General features: G+C 45.6%; 1 protein-coding gene across 1 annotated transcript in view; it reads right to left on the bottom strand.

The window, feature by feature from the left end:
- Nucleotides 1-6,603: 6,603 nt before the first annotated feature.
- The window catches only part of LOC104575254 (uncharacterized), a 35,385-nt gene continuing 22,877 nt past the window's right edge, over nt 6,604-19,111 (bottom strand). Inside the window, exons 41-63 of the mRNA XM_088534566.1 lie at nt 18,838-19,006; nt 18,589-18,697; nt 17,944-18,089; nt 17,454-17,579; nt 17,178-17,351; nt 16,764-16,988; nt 16,113-16,239; nt 15,597-15,796; nt 15,130-15,342; nt 14,104-14,249; nt 13,452-13,579; nt 12,903-13,035; nt 12,416-12,548; nt 11,787-11,939; nt 11,264-11,390; nt 10,851-11,062; nt 9,986-10,148; nt 9,450-9,532; nt 8,846-9,006; nt 8,471-8,612; nt 7,922-8,097; nt 7,426-7,563; nt 6,604-6,896 (exon numbers count right to left, since the gene is read on the bottom strand). Coding sequence (XP_088390692.1) covers nt 6,726-6,896; nt 7,426-7,563; nt 7,922-8,097; nt 8,471-8,612; nt 8,846-9,006; nt 9,450-9,532; nt 9,986-10,148; nt 10,851-11,062; nt 11,264-11,390; nt 11,787-11,939; nt 12,416-12,548; nt 12,903-13,035; nt 13,452-13,579; nt 14,104-14,249; nt 15,130-15,342; nt 15,597-15,796; nt 16,113-16,239; nt 16,764-16,988; nt 17,178-17,351; nt 17,454-17,579; nt 17,944-18,089; nt 18,589-18,697; nt 18,838-19,006 — 3,555 coding nt within the window. The 3' untranslated portion in view covers nt 6,604-6,725. The remainder of the gene's footprint in view (nt 6,897-7,425; nt 7,564-7,921; nt 8,098-8,470; nt 8,613-8,845; nt 9,007-9,449; nt 9,533-9,985; nt 10,149-10,850; nt 11,063-11,263; nt 11,391-11,786; nt 11,940-12,415; nt 12,549-12,902; nt 13,036-13,451; nt 13,580-14,103; nt 14,250-15,129; nt 15,343-15,596; nt 15,797-16,112; nt 16,240-16,763; nt 16,989-17,177; nt 17,352-17,453; nt 17,580-17,943; nt 18,090-18,588; nt 18,698-18,837; nt 19,007-19,111) is intronic.

Here is a 19,111-nt window from a genome sequence, read left to right as displayed (position 1 = left end):
GAGACATTTTTCTTTAACGCAAAACTGTGCTTTCTTGCTCCAGCCTCAGCCAGACTAGACAGGTCAGAAGCCCTTAGTGCTTATGCTGAACTTCACAGCTTTCCATTACTTCCTTTTGCTCCCTTTAACAATGGTTTCTTTGCAGTTTTCTCTGGTTTAAACTAGCTCTCACCATTTTTCCCTCCTTTCCCTCCAAAAACCTCCTAACACCTTTCACCTTTTACATACTATGTTATTAGACAATTCCTGCATCCTGGTCAAGAGGCAACAAGATGAAAACTGAGAACTGGCTTAAGGCAAAGCGCTACTCCCCAGCAAGGAGAGTCAGAATTCCAGGATGGCAAGAATCTCTGCACGACACGGTGTAAAGCTATGCAGACAGGCAAATTACACCCGTTTCTCTGTTGTGAGATCTGCCTTTTGGCCTTGTTAGTGTGTTGCTACAGACTTACTCAAACGCCTTTTCCCTGTTTGTGAGCTCATACACATTTCCTTTCAGTGAAGACGCATTCTTGCAGGATGAAAAGTGCCTTCTCTGCCATTAACTCATAGGCAGTGTTTCTATTTTGAAACCCAAACCATACCCAAATAATATGATGGATATTATTTTCATTACCTTTTGTGGTAGCAGCACCTCCAGAGCAGGGAACCTTCTTCAGAAAACATCACTGCTGGTCCACCAACACCTCAATCACACCTAAGGAGGGAGGAAAACACAGTTAATTTCTTCATTCCTCTAATTCAAGAGGTTCACAGAGAACTCTACCAACAAGGGATAAAAATTTCTCAAGGGCCTTAGTGCAGGGCCATGATATAACATGTAAATGCACGTTATCCACATGCAGACTGACACCATCACTCATAAAATATTTTATGGTTCAGCTGTTGGGCATTGACATAGTCTCAGAAACATCTTCAATGTTACACAGGCAAATTGCTAAGATCACATCCTCTGACTAAAAACTCAAGCACTGAGAACCTGGCTGCAACCCTTTCTTCTGATACTAGAACTTTTTATGTAGGAAAAACACCATCTAAGTCATGGCTTATTACACTTGCTTAACCAGGCTAGTTTATAAACTTTTTCCAAAGCAGTGACTGAAAAACTAGTCCAGACCCACCAGAGTAAAAGACCCCCTGGGAGCAGAAATTTTCTGGCAACACTGCACACCCTATAATCACTCAATCCATCTAACTGCTAGGTCACAGCACCAGAAAGCACAACGTAGTTTGCATTCATAATGACACTCCGTTTCTTGCTCAGACTGCAATTCAATCTCCTTCCGCTTCACATTATGAAGTGAAGTTCAGTACTAGGCTGAAAGAAGAGATTTTGACTTGCAGGTACAAAATTTGAGGCCATAACAAAGAAACAAACAGAAATTCTAGATGCAAAGATCCTTTTCTCTCAGCACTAGGTACCTAACAGCCTCTCCGCATAAACTGTCATCACTGGAGCAACCTGAGTTAGCATTTGTTATCTGTGAGATGCTATCGTCAAAGCTCATTTGGGACCATTTAAATGCTCACATTGCCAAGCACGCTGTTTAGGAAACAAAGCTCAGCTCCAATCAACTTCAACTGGTTTCGTGCTGCCAGACTTCTGCTGTGTTTCCCTACGAATTTCAAGCAGAATGCTAAATACCTCTAACAGCAGCAAAATACACTGGATTGAAGGACAAACATGAATTTCCTAAGGTTCACATGGCAAAAAATTCACCCTTCAGCCCTCTGCAAGCAGCCGCTCGCCTCAGACAGGCTCTTCCACCTCCAGCTTCCAGCAGTGCTTGGCTGCCAAGTACTTACACCGAGCACAGGCAAAAGCAGCACACACTGCATTGGGCAACTTTCTCAGTTGCTTCAGGGACTTGTCCTCCTAGAAAAATGCATTTTGCAATGCACATATTCCAGTATTTATGCTCCTAGGATGTCCATCTTGACCCAAGATAGACAGGCATTTGTGTCTTATACGAACAAAGCATTTCCTTGATTTAAGGAGCAGTATGCCTAAGCCTGCTCCAAACAGCAGCAGGAACAGGGCAGGATGCAGAAAGGCTGCTGACTTGACAACAAGAAAGCAGGTGCCTGTATTCACCATCCTGTGTGCGGATGGCCCTGCTGAAGCTGCACACAGGCACACAACTGGAGTACAGGCATTGACTGTACAGCTGAATACAGACGTGTTTCTGCGTTCCCGTAAGCTTCTAAGATTCCCTCAAGACAAGAAATAGGTGTTTCTTAGGAGTACATCAGGCAGGGCAGAGAAAAACAAGAAATAAAAATAGAAAAATATGTCTCTATTGAATGAGGTGGATTCTCCTCCCTGCAAGTCAACAAACTCACATGCTGTCATTCTGTGTGAGGTCTGTTCACTGTAACTCAATCTTCTCTAAACAGAAAGGAAAAGAGTGATCTCATAATGATGAAAATACCAGGGCCTTGAAGCTTTACATGCAACACAAATACGGCTAAGCCTTTGTTCCTCCAAAATCGAATCTGTAACTGCTCCTTTTGTACATTAGAGTGGAACCCTGTTCGTTAAGTAATAAAATTTAGGCTCAGTGTCACTCTTGTCTCAATGGGAAAAGCAAACAGGACTTTATCTGTAACCTATTGTCAGCAGCCAAGAAATGCCCTAATCTGAAGCTATCTTGACAATAAAAATATTGCAGATGATCGCCTTATCTGTTTTCCCAAGCTGTGAATTCTTCAGTCTTAGAGCATCTCAGTTTTGTCCCACCAAAGCAGGGAATAAATGCTAGTAGCAGCCTGAACCTGAGTAAGGAGAATGCGCTGGTACCAGCAGGGAAGGAGGGACTGTCTGCATGCACAGGTAGACTGTGCCCTCCCTGCTCTGCTGGTACCAGCAGATTCTCTCACCTTCATGTACCACTGCTGCCCCAGGCCCTGACATCTCGCCGGTCCCTCCCTGTCACGCAGGCTGAGTCAGAAGAGCTGAGGTTCCCAGCAGCACAGAAGAAACCTTTACAGCTGCAGCTGACAGCCAAGAAGACTCTATGCAATAAGCAGAGAAGTAAACTAAGCAAAATGGCTCAGATTAAGTCTGTGACATTTAGCTGCCCACCTCCAGTACTGTAATCACAATCTTAGGGAGAGAGCATGAAAAAAAACGAGAACAAGTCCATTTATCAGACCTGTATTGCTCTACTGTTTTACAGATTTTAAAAGCCTTTAAAGGCCTGAGCTTAATTCATACATTTTCAATAAGAAACTGAATTAGGAAAAAACAGGACAGGGAGGGAAGATAGGAAGAAATGGAAGACGTGAACAAAAATAAATGAAAGAACTGAAGGAAAATAAGCAGAGGATTGAGTTACTTCTGTATCTCAAGTTACCATCTCAGCAAACTTACTGCTGATAGACTTCCTGGCACACCTTGTCCTGTCTCTAGGCCTATTTCGTAGGAGTTCAGTCAAGATAGTTCCCAATGACTTCCTTAGCAGTGGTCTGAAAATCAGGATCTGTGAATCCTAAACAGAGTGGAAAAAAAACAACTTCGCAGAGTCATGGAAGTAATAAGGAGACCAGAACAAGGATGGATGAGTGCACGAATGCGAAGGTGCGCTGCATGCATGGACTCACAGAAACAGCAGCAACATGCCAAAACTTTGTCCATCAGGGATCTCTGTAGGATCTAGTTGGGTTTGATCTCATTTTTCCCTTGGATGGTGGAGTCTCAGTTGTCTAATTAAAACTGAAGACTGCGAAAAGGTGACATTCCTGGGAACAATGCACAGCAAGGTGAACTGCAGGTGACAGTCACATAACCTGCTTTAACGCCTCCCTGAAAACACATGGTGCAGTGGGTTTATGAAAAAGGCACAGCAGACACAGAACTCCTATCACTACGCTTCAGGAAAAGCACCACATTACTGAAGAATTTGATGCGATGCCTTGGCATGACAGACCACACCTTTTTTTTTTAAAAAAAAAATCTACCACAAGGGCAGCTCTTCACTGGTAAAACTTGGTAAACCACTTCTCTTTCCAGTACATCACCAAAAACACTTTGTGAGAATCTCTGTGAACTAGGTCATGCACAAAATGCCTTCCATGCCACTGTCATGAAGGAAATAGATAAATAAACGAGAAATCTTTGGTTTTCCCCTGATGGTCTCTTCTGAAAAAGGAAGGTTGTCACAAATTAATACAGGAAGGATCTAGCAGAAGCTCATTTGACTTGGGAAGGAATGTAAACCACAAACCTGGAACACAGGGCACCCTCTAAGCGAGGTTGAGTGAAATTGGCCCAAGCTCTTAAGAAAAGAATGCAAGTAAAAAAAAAACATCCAACAGCCTGGGTATCACAGAGCCAGCCTTGGTGCCCGGAGTTGCAGTAGGTAGCCACGGCTCTGCCGCCTACGCTGGCACAGACGGTTTGGAAACCCAGCCTGCCTGTTGCTACTGAAGTCACCGTGTGCGAAGCAGCAGCTTTTGCTAAGAGAGCAGATGGCCTCCCAACACAGGCAGAGCTCCTCAGGCCTCCCAGAAGGAATGTGTGCAGGGTTTTCCCTATCCTACCTCTTTCCCACTTCATTCCCATGCTCTGAGCAGTCTGACATTGCAACTAGCAGTGTCTCCTCTCTTTGCGGTGGCAGAACTGAATTTTGCTATAAATTCTCAGGAATCTCCAGCCAGCTCTGCTAGATTATACTTGAATTATTCTGTATTTCTAATGGGAATAGCTACCTACCTAAAGAAAAATTCACTACATGCTGATCAAACAGGACAAACCTCCTCCCAGTTCCAACTGCACAGCTACAATTGAGTGTTTTTAACATGGGACACACCAGGGCGGTTAACTGGGGTTCAGGAGAACTGCTAACCTCTCCCTGCCACGCTTAGCACCACAAATGAAGTATGAACTTGAAGGGGAAATAGTCGCTTGGCTGCACAACCTCCTCTTTTCAGTTTGCAGCTGGATCCAGCTTGCTTGTTACTGTGATTAGGCTCCCCTACAAGGTCAGCTTCTCCTTGACTCCAGGATATACACATCCGAGTCTCAAAATTCCTTCCCAGTCCAGCAGGTGAATTAAAAAAAAAAAAAAAAAAAAAAAAACACAGAACGACAAACCTGCCTGGAGTAATTCTGCAACATAAATACTTCCTTTCAGAGCTTGGCTAAGAGTTTCGAAATTGCCATTTGCTATGAGAGGTCAGAGCAGCTGAGGTAAGCAAAGGATTTATAATGCTACAAAGTTTTCCTCATTCTTATTTACTGGTGACCTACAAAGCACAGGTGAGTATGCTAGGGAAAAACTGTTTAGAGTGGTAAATCATTGATGGGGGACATTCGACAGTGGATTTATTACGGGTCAAACAACATTTATATCTTAAACTTAAAATTATTTCCCCAGGAGAGATTTAAGCTCAAGAACTGTTTATCTACCGCAAAACAAATTTCTGCTAGATGAGAAAAAATGAGCTTGGACTTCTCTCACTACAGAAAAATAGCCTCATTTATAATAAAACCAATTCAAATTTCATGTAGTTGAGGTAAATCCCAACCTTAAAGCATTATGTAATAAAAAAGAGCACTTTGTTTTTTTTGTTCCAATTTATTCAGAAGTGTCATAATGTAAATCCAAACCATGAGTATCCATTTTTATCTCTGATCTCTGCTCTGGTACTACTTGTGAGTATATTCATTATATGACACTTTTCCCCAAAAAAACAGCTAGCCCATGATCTACGCTTAGGACCGTCGTAGTACTTTCCTCCTGCTTTCTAACTTTGCATTAAAGTTCAGTTCTCAACGAATCATAATTTTAAAACAGCCATAATTCTACCTACCAAGCAGCTCTGGAACAACAATGCTGTGTATCTTTTGCAGCACTGGAAACACAGCTTCTCAGGAGCTTGCACGTCCTGTGATGGATGAAAGCACAATTATTAAATTTTTAAAGAACTTTCTCTGGAGGTCACATCTGTGACTGACCATCAGGGCATCCATATAATATGTGAATACAATCCTGGCTTCTCTTTTACCGTTATCAAAAGCAAACACCAATTTCAGATACCCAATTTCTGATATCTCTGTTAAGGGCCAAATTTCTATAGGTCCCGCTGTTTCCAGGCATGGAGCTAAGGATACTCAGAGGTTCAAGCTGGAAAATACAAAATGAAATCTTCTTAAAATTTAATTAAATTTAATTTCACTGAGTGTGAAAATCTACTAAGAATCAGACAAATCAGAGTGAGCATGTTACACATGAACCGACATCCTAATGAAACTCCCATCAAACATTTTCACATGAGAAGTCAAACCAAGAGCAAGAGCATCTGGTATCATACAGCCTAGCTGTTTATGGGGCTGTATACGTGACAAGCAGAGGTTGACACAAGCCAAGAGGGACTGGGCCATTACAAATACTTTTAACAAACACTGTTAGGACCATTGTATGGCTTTGTTAGCACTCTGAGCAGCTCAATGACTAAAGTGTATTTGCTAAGAAATCTAAAGCTGGGGGGAAAAAAGAACAGTTTGAAAAAAATTTTACATACTTACTTTTGTTTTGATCTAAAATAAATAATTCCTTTCACTGGGAAACTGTTACAAGGAACAATTTAGACAAGTTTTCTTTATTCCTGTTTTCCACTCCACCTTTTACAAATGTAACTTGGAACCACACAGCACGCAGAGTTAACTTTACCACCTGTCTGGTACCACTGCTCCCAGTGGGTACTACAGAGATGGCAATCAATCAAGACTGACAGATATCAAGACAAAGCAGTTCTGCTTCTGTCTCTTCAATCCTTTGAGCAATGCAGCTCCTCTGTATTTCAAGCAACCGGGCTTCATCCCTCTTTGTGGCCCAGGAATCCAGCAGCTCTGGAAAGCCCTGAGCTCTGTCCACATGGCTGACGCTTGGTATCTATTGCAGAAATTGAAAACAAAAGCACAGTGCAAATTCACAGGTAAGGACAGTTGTGCCACTACTGAGGCAGCCTACTCCAACGGGGAGAACCTGGCACTGTACACTCAGTGACCCCAGACCATGTGGCAAGCCGCATAGATGCCTATGGACAACACATTTTCAATCCCACCTTGAGGAAAATACTCAGTTCAGAAGATATCCTGCTTATTTTCACTTTGGTTATTTACTACCATAAAGCTATTTCCATGAAAGGAACCAGGCTTCTCATTGTCTTACTAATAAGTTGCTTCTTAAGATCACAGAGTTTGGGTGTATGCGTTTTGCCCAGAAACCTTCTGTGATGAATAGAAAAACTCTAACAAATGAGCTTGCAAGAAACCAAAATCCTGTGTTCGTGCAGGGTTTTATTTCTAGTGAACTTTTATTTCACAGTACATTACATAATGGCTTTTTAAAAATAAATGAGAAACAGAAGAAATTTCATGGTATCATGCATGGATACGAGAACAAAGGAATCAGGACTCACCGCAGTTGACTTCTTGTGCATTCTTAGCTCCTGCTTCAACAACTCCCCTTCTTCCTGGCTTCTCAAGACCTGTACTGTCAGTTCAAAAAACTCCTCATTTAACTTATCCAATGTCTCCTCCAGTCTTTCAACCTTCAGCTAGAGAACACAGAACACCTTCATGAACAACAGGCAGAGCAAATGCTCAAGATTACTAGCATACAAAAGAAATTAATTTCCATGTTTTTGCCATGACTTCTGGGTAAAACATTACTGAGATGCAGTGGAAGAAAAAAAAAAGCACCCAGACAGGCTGTCACAAAACACATTCTGCAATGGTAGCATCTTCTAGCAGGGGACACTGTTCAAAATGGGTGGATAAAAAAGCAAAAGTTGAGGACACATATCATATTCACAGCAAGAAAAAGGGATCTCTCACTGAATGTGCATGTCTCACATGGAAAAAAAAAAAAAAAAAAAAAAAACAGCAGAAAAGTGAGAGATGACCTAAACTCACCTGCCCATCTGCCACTTGTGCTTTACTTTCACTGGTTTGGATGAACTCTGCCGCCACATCCTGTCCTGGGACCTGCTGTCCCATCTCTTGTTTCTCGGGTGCATTCTTATACTGAACTCTCCCAAGCAGGATCGTCAATGCTTTCATCAACTCTGCTGCCTCTCGCCACGGAGCACCTAATGAACCCCACAAACAGTTCAAATGTAGTTTTACAGAACCTGTAATTACGTCCAGAACTGTATCAAGAGCATGAACCCTTCTTCGGAAATTCCAGAGGATGGCTCCAAGATGTCTCCCAGGATGACCTAAATGAGCTTTTTTGTACTTTTAGGATGGTACTCCAACATCTCCAGGTAGCCCTGTGCTTACCATTACCTAATTTGACAGAGCTATCTCACTGCATAACTCACCAGGCTGTCAAATCCTATGGAATAGCATAACACGACCATGACCTTGTGGGATCTCAGCTGTATGACCCACACCTTTTTAGGCATCCCACTGGGGCCCCTCATACTCTTTTTCTCTCCCATTCTGCACTCTGGTTCTCACCTGCCTGCATTACTGCTTCAAAGTTGTTGCTAGAGAGCTCACCACATTTCTCAGTGCTCGGGCTGTCTGAAGCTCTGTGTCCACAAGCTCTTTGCCTGGTGAAGGTATTCAGGCTGTCAGAGTCCAGTGCTTTCACCATGTCCTGTTGACAGCAGAGAGCAGCAGTATTCAGCTCTGTAAGCCTCACTGCCCACACCTCCCATACCAAAACAAAAGGTACCATATTTTGTGCCAAACGGGACACGACAGAGAATATACTTACTTTAAACACCAAAAGTACTAATCCTTGGTAAAACCTCACCTCAGGGGAATTACCTGTCTGACAAGTTTCATAGCTCTAAGACTCTCTTCCCTTTGATGTTTCTTTATACTGACCATGAGACCTTGCATCTGCTGCCTGACTCCTTTGTAAAACACCAACACATCCATCCTCTGCTTTGCGAGCTGAGACGCTAGGTGCAAGTTCTGGTCTTCCAGCTTATCATACACGGTGCGAACGCTGAAATCCTCCAGATCCCGCAGAGTAGAATGCTCTACTGAAACACAAGGTACACACCATGCCTCACCACTAGCCACCACATCCAAACGAATTTATTTCCCAAAAGGGCACCAATTATCCATAAGAGGCAACAGCTTTTTTTCTGGATTGTGAAGAAGGAAATTGGATAAACAAGAGACAGAAGGTCATAACTCTGGTTGCTTAGTAGGGAAGAGGATGACAGAGCAGTACTATCTACACTCCTGACTTGTTCTGTAATCAGAACTCTACTTTTCTACTGGTTTTGCAGCTTTAAGTGGCTGTTTCTTTGTAAACTGTTTTCAGCATCAGTAGATGGTGCCATCTACTGGGCTCTGGACTTGCTGAGCCTTGTGAATGTCTACAAATTCCCAAGATATGGTCAAAAAGGCAAGGAAGACCCATGAGTCATAAGTGCACAGAAAATACAAAAGACTATAAAGGATTGGCACAGTATTTTACCTGCATTCTGTGCTGCCCTTTTCTCTCCAAAGTCAGCCTCTTCTCCAGAACCACATGGACCAAGCGTCTGGTAGAACTGAAGGCTAGGGAAGGACAAAAAACAGGGTGAAGAATGTCCCTGCATTTGACACACTCATTCTGCATGGAAGTGCAGTGGAAAGTGGAAGAATAGTTTTTTTCTCTAGATTTTGAGGTCAAGGGGTGAGAGGGAAGCCCAGGTAATTCAGGCAGTGGCAGAAAGATAATGGCTGGCTCGATGTGGAAGGCACAACAGAGGTACCATACACTGCACCAGAAGTGGTATACTATAGGGAAAACCAAAGAATGAGGAAACCAAGGAAACCATATGAGGAAAACCAAGCAGCTTTCTGTGCAGATGGAAATTCAGCCTACCATAATACTGGGAAGGAGTCCAGCACCAGGGACTGGGAGGCTCAGTAACTGCAACAGGACATGCAAGAAGATTCCCAGGTCCTTCAGTGCTCCTGCTCTGCAGGCCTTTGAGCTCCTGATATCCTACCTGCAGAGGGGCTTACCTGTCCTTAAGGAAGATGTACTGTGGCGGGACGTGTGGCTCACCCAGGCTCCTCCACCGTGGCTTCCAGCTCTTCAGGGGGCTAACGGTGGGGACAGGGGGTTGCAGCACAATAGCCAGGGTTGTCAGCACCACAATTAGGAAAGCCAGAACAAAAAGTACAGCTGCAAAAGCCAAGAGGAATAGGGAGAAAGAGAAACCTGGGAGACTGTGTTTTGCTACCAGTATGTCTATTTAAACCTCACTGAATGCTGTCTTGCCCATCTGAAACTAACATTCTGCTGCTTTCATCTTTATTAAATGGGCTTCTGCTCCTTCACTCGCTGATCTGCTGCATAGGGTAAGAAGGCAAGATGATTTTAGCAGTGGCAGCTAAAGGTGAAGAATCTTTTATTTGCAAGCCATGCTTTAATTTCTACTGCTTTGCTGTTGTCTTGCTAAGGGACAAGGTGGTTCATATGTGCATAGCACTTGAACAGAGGTGTATCCTGGGGCAAGACCTTAGCTGCCCTTCTACTTAGACCTTTAGTGAACTTTCAAATGATGGATGTTATTTCAGTTTAGTTTATCACGCAAACACAGTGACACCTTCTGCTTTCACACTCAGGGAAACAAAGGCCTCAATTACCCGAATTCTTCAAGGAGGGTGGGGGAAGAAACACAACTGCTACTTCCCTCTTTCTCCTTCAGCTCCTGCCACAGGCAGGTTCTTGGCTGGAGAGCAGTGAGTTTAGGGGAAGGGGATTAAAACTGACAAATCCAGTGTTTTGATAGTATTTCCAAAGAGATGCTGGTTTAAACACACCCAAATGGGTACAAGGAACCTAAGCATCAAGCTTCAAGGTATCACAGTGTTTTGGCCATACCTGTGATAGCAGCCCAGTTAGGAGCTACATTCAGTTTCTGATGCTTCAGAATTCCATGCCTGGCCAGCTGGAAGGGAGAAGAGGGCTGGAAGGACAGACCTCTGGGGTCACAGCCCACATTTGCCTCCTTCACAGTCACAATCAGAAAGTACTCCTGAATGGTCCTGTCCCGGAAAACATACGTCCCAGAATCCAGGAAAACATGGGCAAACCTAAATGAAAGACGCAGGGAAGACAGTGGTTGACCTGGTTGATGTAAAGATTCATTAACCTGCAGCAGTGATGATGGCTGAACACCAAGGACTTGAGCACCCCAAACTTTGTTTTGCATTTTTACATGCCAAGGACCCCCAGAAGACCCACACTCAAGTCCTGCCCCTAGCACATGCACTCTTAGTCACATCAGATGTTACCAGGAGATGTTGAGGCCAGTCTCTTGGATGAGGTGGTCTAGTCGTCGGAAGGGCCCAAAATCCCAGCCAGGATTGCTGTTATAAAGATGCAGCTTCTGATAAACAGGGTAATGGCTGGCTGCACGATCTGGGAAGAGGTCAGCGCGGTGTCAGCAACTAGGAGCTGCTCCAGTTCACCAGACCAGGTCAGCTTTCCTAAGTGCTATGTGGCTCTATTTGCTTTATGGGGAGATGCGCTGTCAAGTCATTTGAGGTGTGCGCTACTGCCCAAAGGCTTATGCTCATCTATATACAGGAAGCATTTTATCTCCATTCTACAGAAATCCAGTCAAAAATAAAAATACCAGATGAGTCACTGGCAGAGCCTGGACTAAAGATCAGAAATTGCCTGAAGGCAAGAGAGACAAGGAAGCGAAAGAATGTGCTCACGCATGCAGTACTACCAAATGTGGAATCACAGCTCTCACAGGTCTGGTACACAGGTCTCTGCAAAGAGCACGCTGCCCCAAACACCACCACTTACCGTGGGGGTTGATGCTAAGGCGGAAAAGGATGGTGTCTCCTGTTTCCAAACACACTATAGGGTTGGGGACAAGGGGCAGGGCATGAATGTCTTTGGAGGAGGCCTTCTGCCTTCGACGGCCTTCCTTCAGGAATGCGTCTGATGAAAAATCTCCTGCCATGGGCAAGAGAAGAAAACAGAATGCATTCTGCTAAATTAGCAGCATGGGAAAACACCTAACCCCTAGCAATGCAGAACCATTTCTTTTGCATCTGTGGGCGATGACAGATTACACAGTCAAATTCTGCTCTCACTGAGACTACCATAAATCAGGAACAGACGAAATCCAAAGGCAGCTGCTGAGAGAGCAGTACTGAACATGCATTCTCCAGCAGATTTGTTTGCAAAAGGAGTTTCTCTCAATTCCCTGGAAGGGGAAAATCATCCCTATCTTTCTCTGACCTGTTTCTAGGGAGCTAAACGAGCAGTCAAGTGCAGGCCCCCATTGGCTACCATCAGATAAAATGAAATTCCTCCCTACTTTGTAAACAGTTTGTAGTGCCTGACAATAAATTCCCCGAGCCAGCTTGCTGTAAGGAAATTAATAGCTTAGTCTGGCTGAGACTCCTTGAAGGCCTCTCGAGCCTTACCTGTGAGAAAGGCATCCAGAACATCCCTGCTGGACACAATGAAACCTAGTACTCCACTGGGACCGAACAGGACCAAATGCACTCGCTGGCTCCTCTGCACATGTTCATCTGGACCCAGAATGTTTGTCAATTCCTGTTAAAAACATGGGGGGGCGGGATTGATACAAGTGACACTAGACTCAAACCTTCGTTTATGATCTGCTTTATTTCTTGTTTAATTAGCTTAATCTTGCTTAATCAGGCTGTGCAAGACTGGTCTAGGGAGGTTTTCTCCCACCATTAATGCACTATCATTCCTCAGTAATGCACAAGCCTCCTGCCCAACCCATACTCCAGGTATGAGAGGTACTGAGCCTCCTTTGCCTCCTTCCTCTTCGCTCAAAACTTTCGTAACTGCAGACCCATGCAGTTCCCTCATCTCACTGAAACCTGCAAGAGCTCTCTCCAGACTCATACCCACAGAGCAATCCCCAATTCCCCTACTTACCCTCTCTTCTCTTTCACCCATCCTCAGAAGCAGCTCTCTATTGATGCCAAATCTCAAGGAGATCTGCAGGGCTCTCAGCAAACACGCTTGGTCACAGAGCTCCTCTGCAGACACATAATGCTTGCAGTGACATCTTTAATAAGGGAAGAAAGAGGGTCTGGATCACCTGTGATCCCTGAGCAAACAGCTACAACACCCCAATGGTCAGGTTAGCCCCAGCGCCTTATAATCTACAGTGAGTTGGTCTGCTCCACATTCATAGAGAGAGACCAAACTCACAGACCATCTCACCTAGCATTCTCTCTGGTGTTCCACGCTTCCTGGTCAGCACAAGGACCATAGAATAGGCCAAAATGTGGTACTCAGTTCTCCATAACAGGCCTCTGTAATAGGCCAGTGTCCTCAGAGGAACTCCAGCAAGGGGAAGTTTCTCAGAACTACCTCCCTCCGGCCCAGCCCTGTGCTGGCACAACCTCATGGGGTCAGTAACTCAGCCAGTCAGACCTAATTATGAAATGTTTCTTAACCAGAGGTTGGACTGAGTCTTACATGCCCAGCTCTGCATTAATCTCTCCGCCTGCAGGTCCACAAGCAGCAGAGCAGTTGTATCGCTCGGGAGAAACGCACTGCCGCGTGGACGCGAGGCGGACCTCTCCAGGAGCACAGAGCTCATCCACCTGCAACGACAGCATTCACCCACGTGTGTGCAAGCAGAGAAGCTCCAGCATCTCAACAGAAATGCCTGGAATTCCCTACAATCCGCTCCCCCTTCCGCTGCTGACATCCAACATAAAGACAATGCAAGGTGGCTATTAAAACACTTGGAATCATTACAACAATTTCACTTCTCCCCAGATTTCCCTCAACAGAGCTCTAATTAAAACGCCATAATGACAATGTCGAGGCTTAAATTCCTGCATCTGCCATCTCTCTGAGACACTTAGCTGCCACCCTAGTAAGGCCAGCATCTTTGTCTCCAGCCCCAAGTGAATTTAGTCTCAAAAGATTCTGGTAAAACAGAGAAAAGCCATTATCTCAGGAAGATCTGAGGCAAAGCAGCTCAAGGACTGAAGTGTGCAGCAGCCCCGTGCACTGAGCTCAGACTGCACTCACCCACACACTCCGAGACAGAGCCTAAAGCAGTGAACAACTCTTCCTCTCCTCCTGTCACGCAAAGCTTTGTTCTGAGGCTGAGTCTTACCTGAAGCTGGCAGTCCTGATCACTGTTGCTGTCAGGGTTTTTCTTGCCCCTCTCATCATAGTAAACATAACCTGCTCGGCAGATACAAGAGGAATCTGACTGCTGGAATGCCCGGTTCAGCCCGTGGCAGGTACAGCTGGCAGCACCTTAGAGAAGAGCTTGGATTTAGAGAGGAAATCAGGATAGGGAATATAGTTTGCAGAAACTGTGCTCACAGAAAAGGAGCTGTTTTCGTGTTGAATAATCTCTGCGTAAATCCCACTGCTCACTTCAGTGACCCACCTGCACTGCAGGGCTGGTACAGCAGGAGTACCAGCTAGAACCAGCCTGCATTTTGCTCTGTCAACACAACCATTTGACATTTCCTGAAGTGTCCATTTCACAAGAAAAACAGAAAGATCCAGCTAGGGATTTGAGACATTTGTATACTTAGTCACTGTATAAGACAGAACCCAGTCAAATCAAGGCTGCCAAACTCCTCTTTGCAGTGACTCTATGCCCCAACTCTCCTTAATCCACTTGATTTGACATCCGAGTACAGTACTGCACAAGGCAGAAAGGAATATTCTACTGCATTTAAATGTCCTCCTACAAGACGTTCCCTAGTTTATCACGGCCCCAGCTGGACATGGTTATAGCACCCAATTTAGGGCAAAAATCTTGAATATGCTTACTGCAAGCTCTGTACTTCAGGGTAAAAGTACTCCTAGCGAAAGCAGAAGTACCGCTTCCAAAGCAATGCTGGAGCAAGAACAAATAGTGCTGCTCATCTCTTCCTTCTTTGTTAGGAGGAAATAAGACCAAACCCCCTTGGCTAACACAGCACAGAAGAACAAAAGACTGCTTTGGAAACTGCGTCCTCCTCCTCCGTGGTACAGAGGAAGCACAGCTAGGTGCAGGCAGCACGCAAGCCACCAGGAGCATCCACAGCATCCCAGAGCTTGCGGTTTACCGGGAAGCAGTGTGGGGGAATTGCATTTCTAGGTGCCGAAGAGATGAAAGTTTCCCTCAAAACCAGTGACTCACCGGGTGGAGAGGAAGAAGAGCTGCCACAGGGGAAACAGGCAGGCTGAGCGGGAAGGTGATTGAAGGAGCCCGCAGGACAGGCCTGGCACTCCTCGACACGCTTCGCAAAGCTGCTGCTCCCGTGGGTCCCGGGGGGACAGGCCAGCGGGGCAGGCACCAGGGCAGGGCAGTAGTAGCCTCGGGGACACGGCTGCCGCTGGTAGCTCTCACTGCCTGGAAAAAGTGACACTGCTCAAGGACCAAGGCAAGCGTTAGAGATAGGCAGACCCCACTTCTTATTTCCAGTTACACATGTGCCTATACAAGTACCTGTACACATACTCACATGTGTATACAAATAAAATTTGTATACGTCGCAAGGATTTGTTACTCTAGGAGCTAAAGAGCTTTGCCCCTATCCTACATCTTTTTGGTTGCAATTTAAGCTATTATTTCTTGTCCACTCCTCCACGAACAGCCCAACTTACCCTGCGGGCAGATGAAGCCTGCTGGACAGGGCTGACATGGGGCTGCGAGGAGAGAGTCATTGCGATAGGTGCCTGCGTCACAGATCCTGCAAAATTTCTCAAAGGAATCCCTTGGACCAGGCAAACTGAGCGCCATGTATCCTCCTTCACAGACCAGTGGATGGGCACTGCCTGGGGGACAGTAGTAGGGAAACACACACCTGGAAGGAAAAACAAGGCAGAGAGAGGAGAGAAAACTCTGTGCAAACTTGCCTCTGCCAGGCTGTGAAGAAACTTTGGTCAGGTTTATTTTTATTTATCTGCCAGTGAGATGGAAAAACAGCTACAGTGTGCTACATGGGGGCTTACCCTGCAAAATAAGCTCTGGTGATACACCACAGGATCCAACCTGAGAAGCTAAACTTGTGTACTAAGCCAAGTTTGAAGCAGAAACTCAGGTTTTATTGCAGAGAGAATGCACAAATTTCAGTTTTCAGAAACTTAAAACTGTCCACGAAAAGCATGCCAGCTACTCACAGCTGCTCAGGGCTATTGTAGGTTGATGATCCTTCTGGACAGTAATACCCACCAGGGCACGTCGAAGGCACAGCTGTGCCAACAGCACAGTATGAGCCAGGCCTGCACGGGACTGGACTCACTGAACCTGGGGGAAAAAGCAGAAGCAGGGATTGATTAGGTGATATTCCCAGAACAGAAGAGCATGGGTTTGGCAGACAGTGTACAAAGGGTCTTTTTTTTTTTCCTTTAAATATGTGCTATTGTCCATAGGCATTCCTTTTTTCTTATTGTCCACAAAAAGCCCCAGAGCCACCAGGAAGCAATTTGTTATTCAGCATGAAATGCTGACACCTGAATACTCATGCCTGGATGATAAAAAAAAATCCTGCTCCTTCCTAGGCCCAGACAACTTTGTTTAGGAATCTCAGTTGAATTACAACATGAAGGCAGGGTAGGAAAATGGGAATTTAAAAGCCAGGTAAAAGCTTCAAAGAGCTAAATCCACTCCTGAAATCACTCCAGCAATGACCATTGCTTAGCAGGGCCCCCGCAAGAACGGGACTATAGTCATTGCCTGAGTGCTGTGGCTGAGCCTGCTCTGTACTGTACAGCCATCCAGATTCAGAAATGGCTGGAAACAAGGAAAACAAATGAGCGCGGTCATGTTACCTGGTGGGCACTCATAGCCAGCCTTACAAGGCACTCCCTGGGTGTTTGGCAGCCCTGTCTGTGCTGGATCTGGGCAATAATATCCCGGCGAGCAGGGATCACAGTCTTCCAATGATGCTGCCCCAGGCTGGATCCTGGAGGTGCCAGGTGGGCAAAGGAAAGCATCCCCTTTACCAGGGCACCAGTATCCCAAGGGGCAGGGATGATCTTCAAAATTGGTCAGGCCTGTCGGAAAGAGAAAAAAATGATGAAAGGGAGGCTGGAAGAGCAGACCAAGAACGGTTTATACAGAAGGGCTCTCTGTGGATGTGAAACACCTCTCCCTTTCCTCACCTCACAATCTGACATTTCATCTTGGGGAGATCTGTACTGAAGTCTAGTGGTGGCAAGAGTTGGTTGTCACCCACCACTTACCTGCAAAGGGGCACTGATAGCCTGGAGGGCATGGCTGGCAATCTGCCACGCTCTGAGCTCCTGGGTCCTCGCGGTAAGTGTGTGGAGGGCACTTCTGCGGCGCTGGGCTGTCCTCAGTACCATTGCCTCCAAAGCAATAGTGTCCTGAGGGACATGGATAGGCCTCTGACTCCCCTAACAAACAGAAAACAGGGTCATGCACTATACTGCTGGAAAGCAGCAGTCATATCCCCTCCCCACCTTTTTTTAGAATCACAAAATCCCACACAATCCAACCTGCTTTGCACCAGCGGCCTGGTGGACAGGGCAGGCAGTCCTCTCTCTGCTTTGCTCCTGGGATGCTTCTAAGGGTATTGGCAGGACATGGTATAGGCACCTCAGAACCTTCTTGGCAGTAGAAACCTACAGAAACAGATGGAGGGAGAGAGAGAAAATAAAACTCAAAAGCCCTCTGATGGCAAATATCTCAGCAACTACTTTTTGTAGTAAGATGAACATCTACAGAGTTGTTGGGATGCTGTGCACATACAGAGCCAGAAAAGACTTTTCTGGACTAGCACTGCAAATTCAAGGCATTTTTGACCAGCTACATCTCTTTTTTCAGCAGATATAAAAACAGAAAAAGCCGCTGAACAGCATCAGCTTCTTCAAAGCAGGGTCACAACAAATAATGCAAGATAACAGATGCTCACTTTTTGAAATCTCCAGCTGGTCTAAAAGCTACTCACTCTTCTACGCGTTACAAATTGCTGAGATTCCCACTGACCTGCGGGGCACAGCCCAGCACACAGCTTCCCCCAGCGGCACTCGGACAAGAAGCGCCAGGAAAAAACGTGGCCCTGTGGAGTAGCCTGAGAGCTCCCAGCAAGGCAGAAGTAGCCGGCAGCACACGTTCCCTCCAGCCGCCCGCGCCTGCAGCACACACAACGGGAGCAGCAGATGTAAGAACTGCTGAGAACGTCGTCTGCTGCACAGGTAGCGTTGGTGTTAACAAAACGACCCCCAAAGTAAATGCCAAGAAACAAGAATTTCTTACAGAGAAAAAACAGACCCATGTTTTCCACTTACAAATTCGTGAACATAGGCAAACTACTTCAGAAAAAACTGTGTAGGACTTTCCATTGGACTTGAGCTTCTGGGTTGCTTCCATGCTTTCAGAAATGCTACCTGCTGCCCGCTTCAGCTATTTGTATCACAAGAATGACATCCAACTGCTTCAAAATGCTTTTCTGAATTTACAGATCATCATCTCTGCCTCCAAAAGCTGTGCCTGAGCTTAATCTACTTTCTGCATGGCAGAGATGTGATAAAGAATCTGGGAAGAACTTAGCATCTACTCATCAACACAAAAGCAAGGATGCCAACCTGCTTAAAACACAGGAAAAAATGCCAGACTGAACTGAACCATTACCTGCAGTAGTGGCCAGGTAAGCAAGTCAAGCATTCCCTCTCACTCCAGAGGCCAGTCATGTTCGAAAATGTGAAGGTGCCTTCTGGACACAGGTGAGGAACCCGGGTGCCTGAAAGGGAGATGGAAAATAACTCCCCTGAAGACCACTGTGACCTGACAAGACTTCAGAACTACATCTGAGAGTAACAAATAATTCGCAAGAATAGGGCAGTACTGAGCTGTATTTACTCATGCCGACTTTAGCAATACCTGTAGGACAGTAGGCATGAGGTGGGCAGCGCTTGGGGTCTCCTGCCACTGCCTCCTGGCAGTAAAATCCTCTTCGACACGGAATGCAGGACGCAGAGCCCCTAGTTGGTTGGTATTCCCCAGCAGGGCAAGGCACAGGGTGGGCTGCACCCGAACGACAGAAGTGACCCTAGAATGACACAGAGAAGGACCAGGACTGCATACACTTGCTGGTACTCTCAAGAGCCCATGTGCAAGCCAAATCCCAGCAATACCAAAGCTTGGGGCAGCATCC

This window comes from Tinamus guttatus, unplaced genomic scaffold (genome assembly GCF_059628265.1).
Source record: "Tinamus guttatus ecotype Peru unplaced genomic scaffold, ASM5962826v1 Tinamus_guttatus_pri_ptg000566l, whole genome shotgun sequence".
Taxonomy (NCBI): Eukaryota; Metazoa; Chordata; class Aves; order Tinamiformes; family Tinamidae; genus Tinamus; species Tinamus guttatus.
This window is presented reverse-complemented; position numbering and strand designations above follow the sequence as displayed.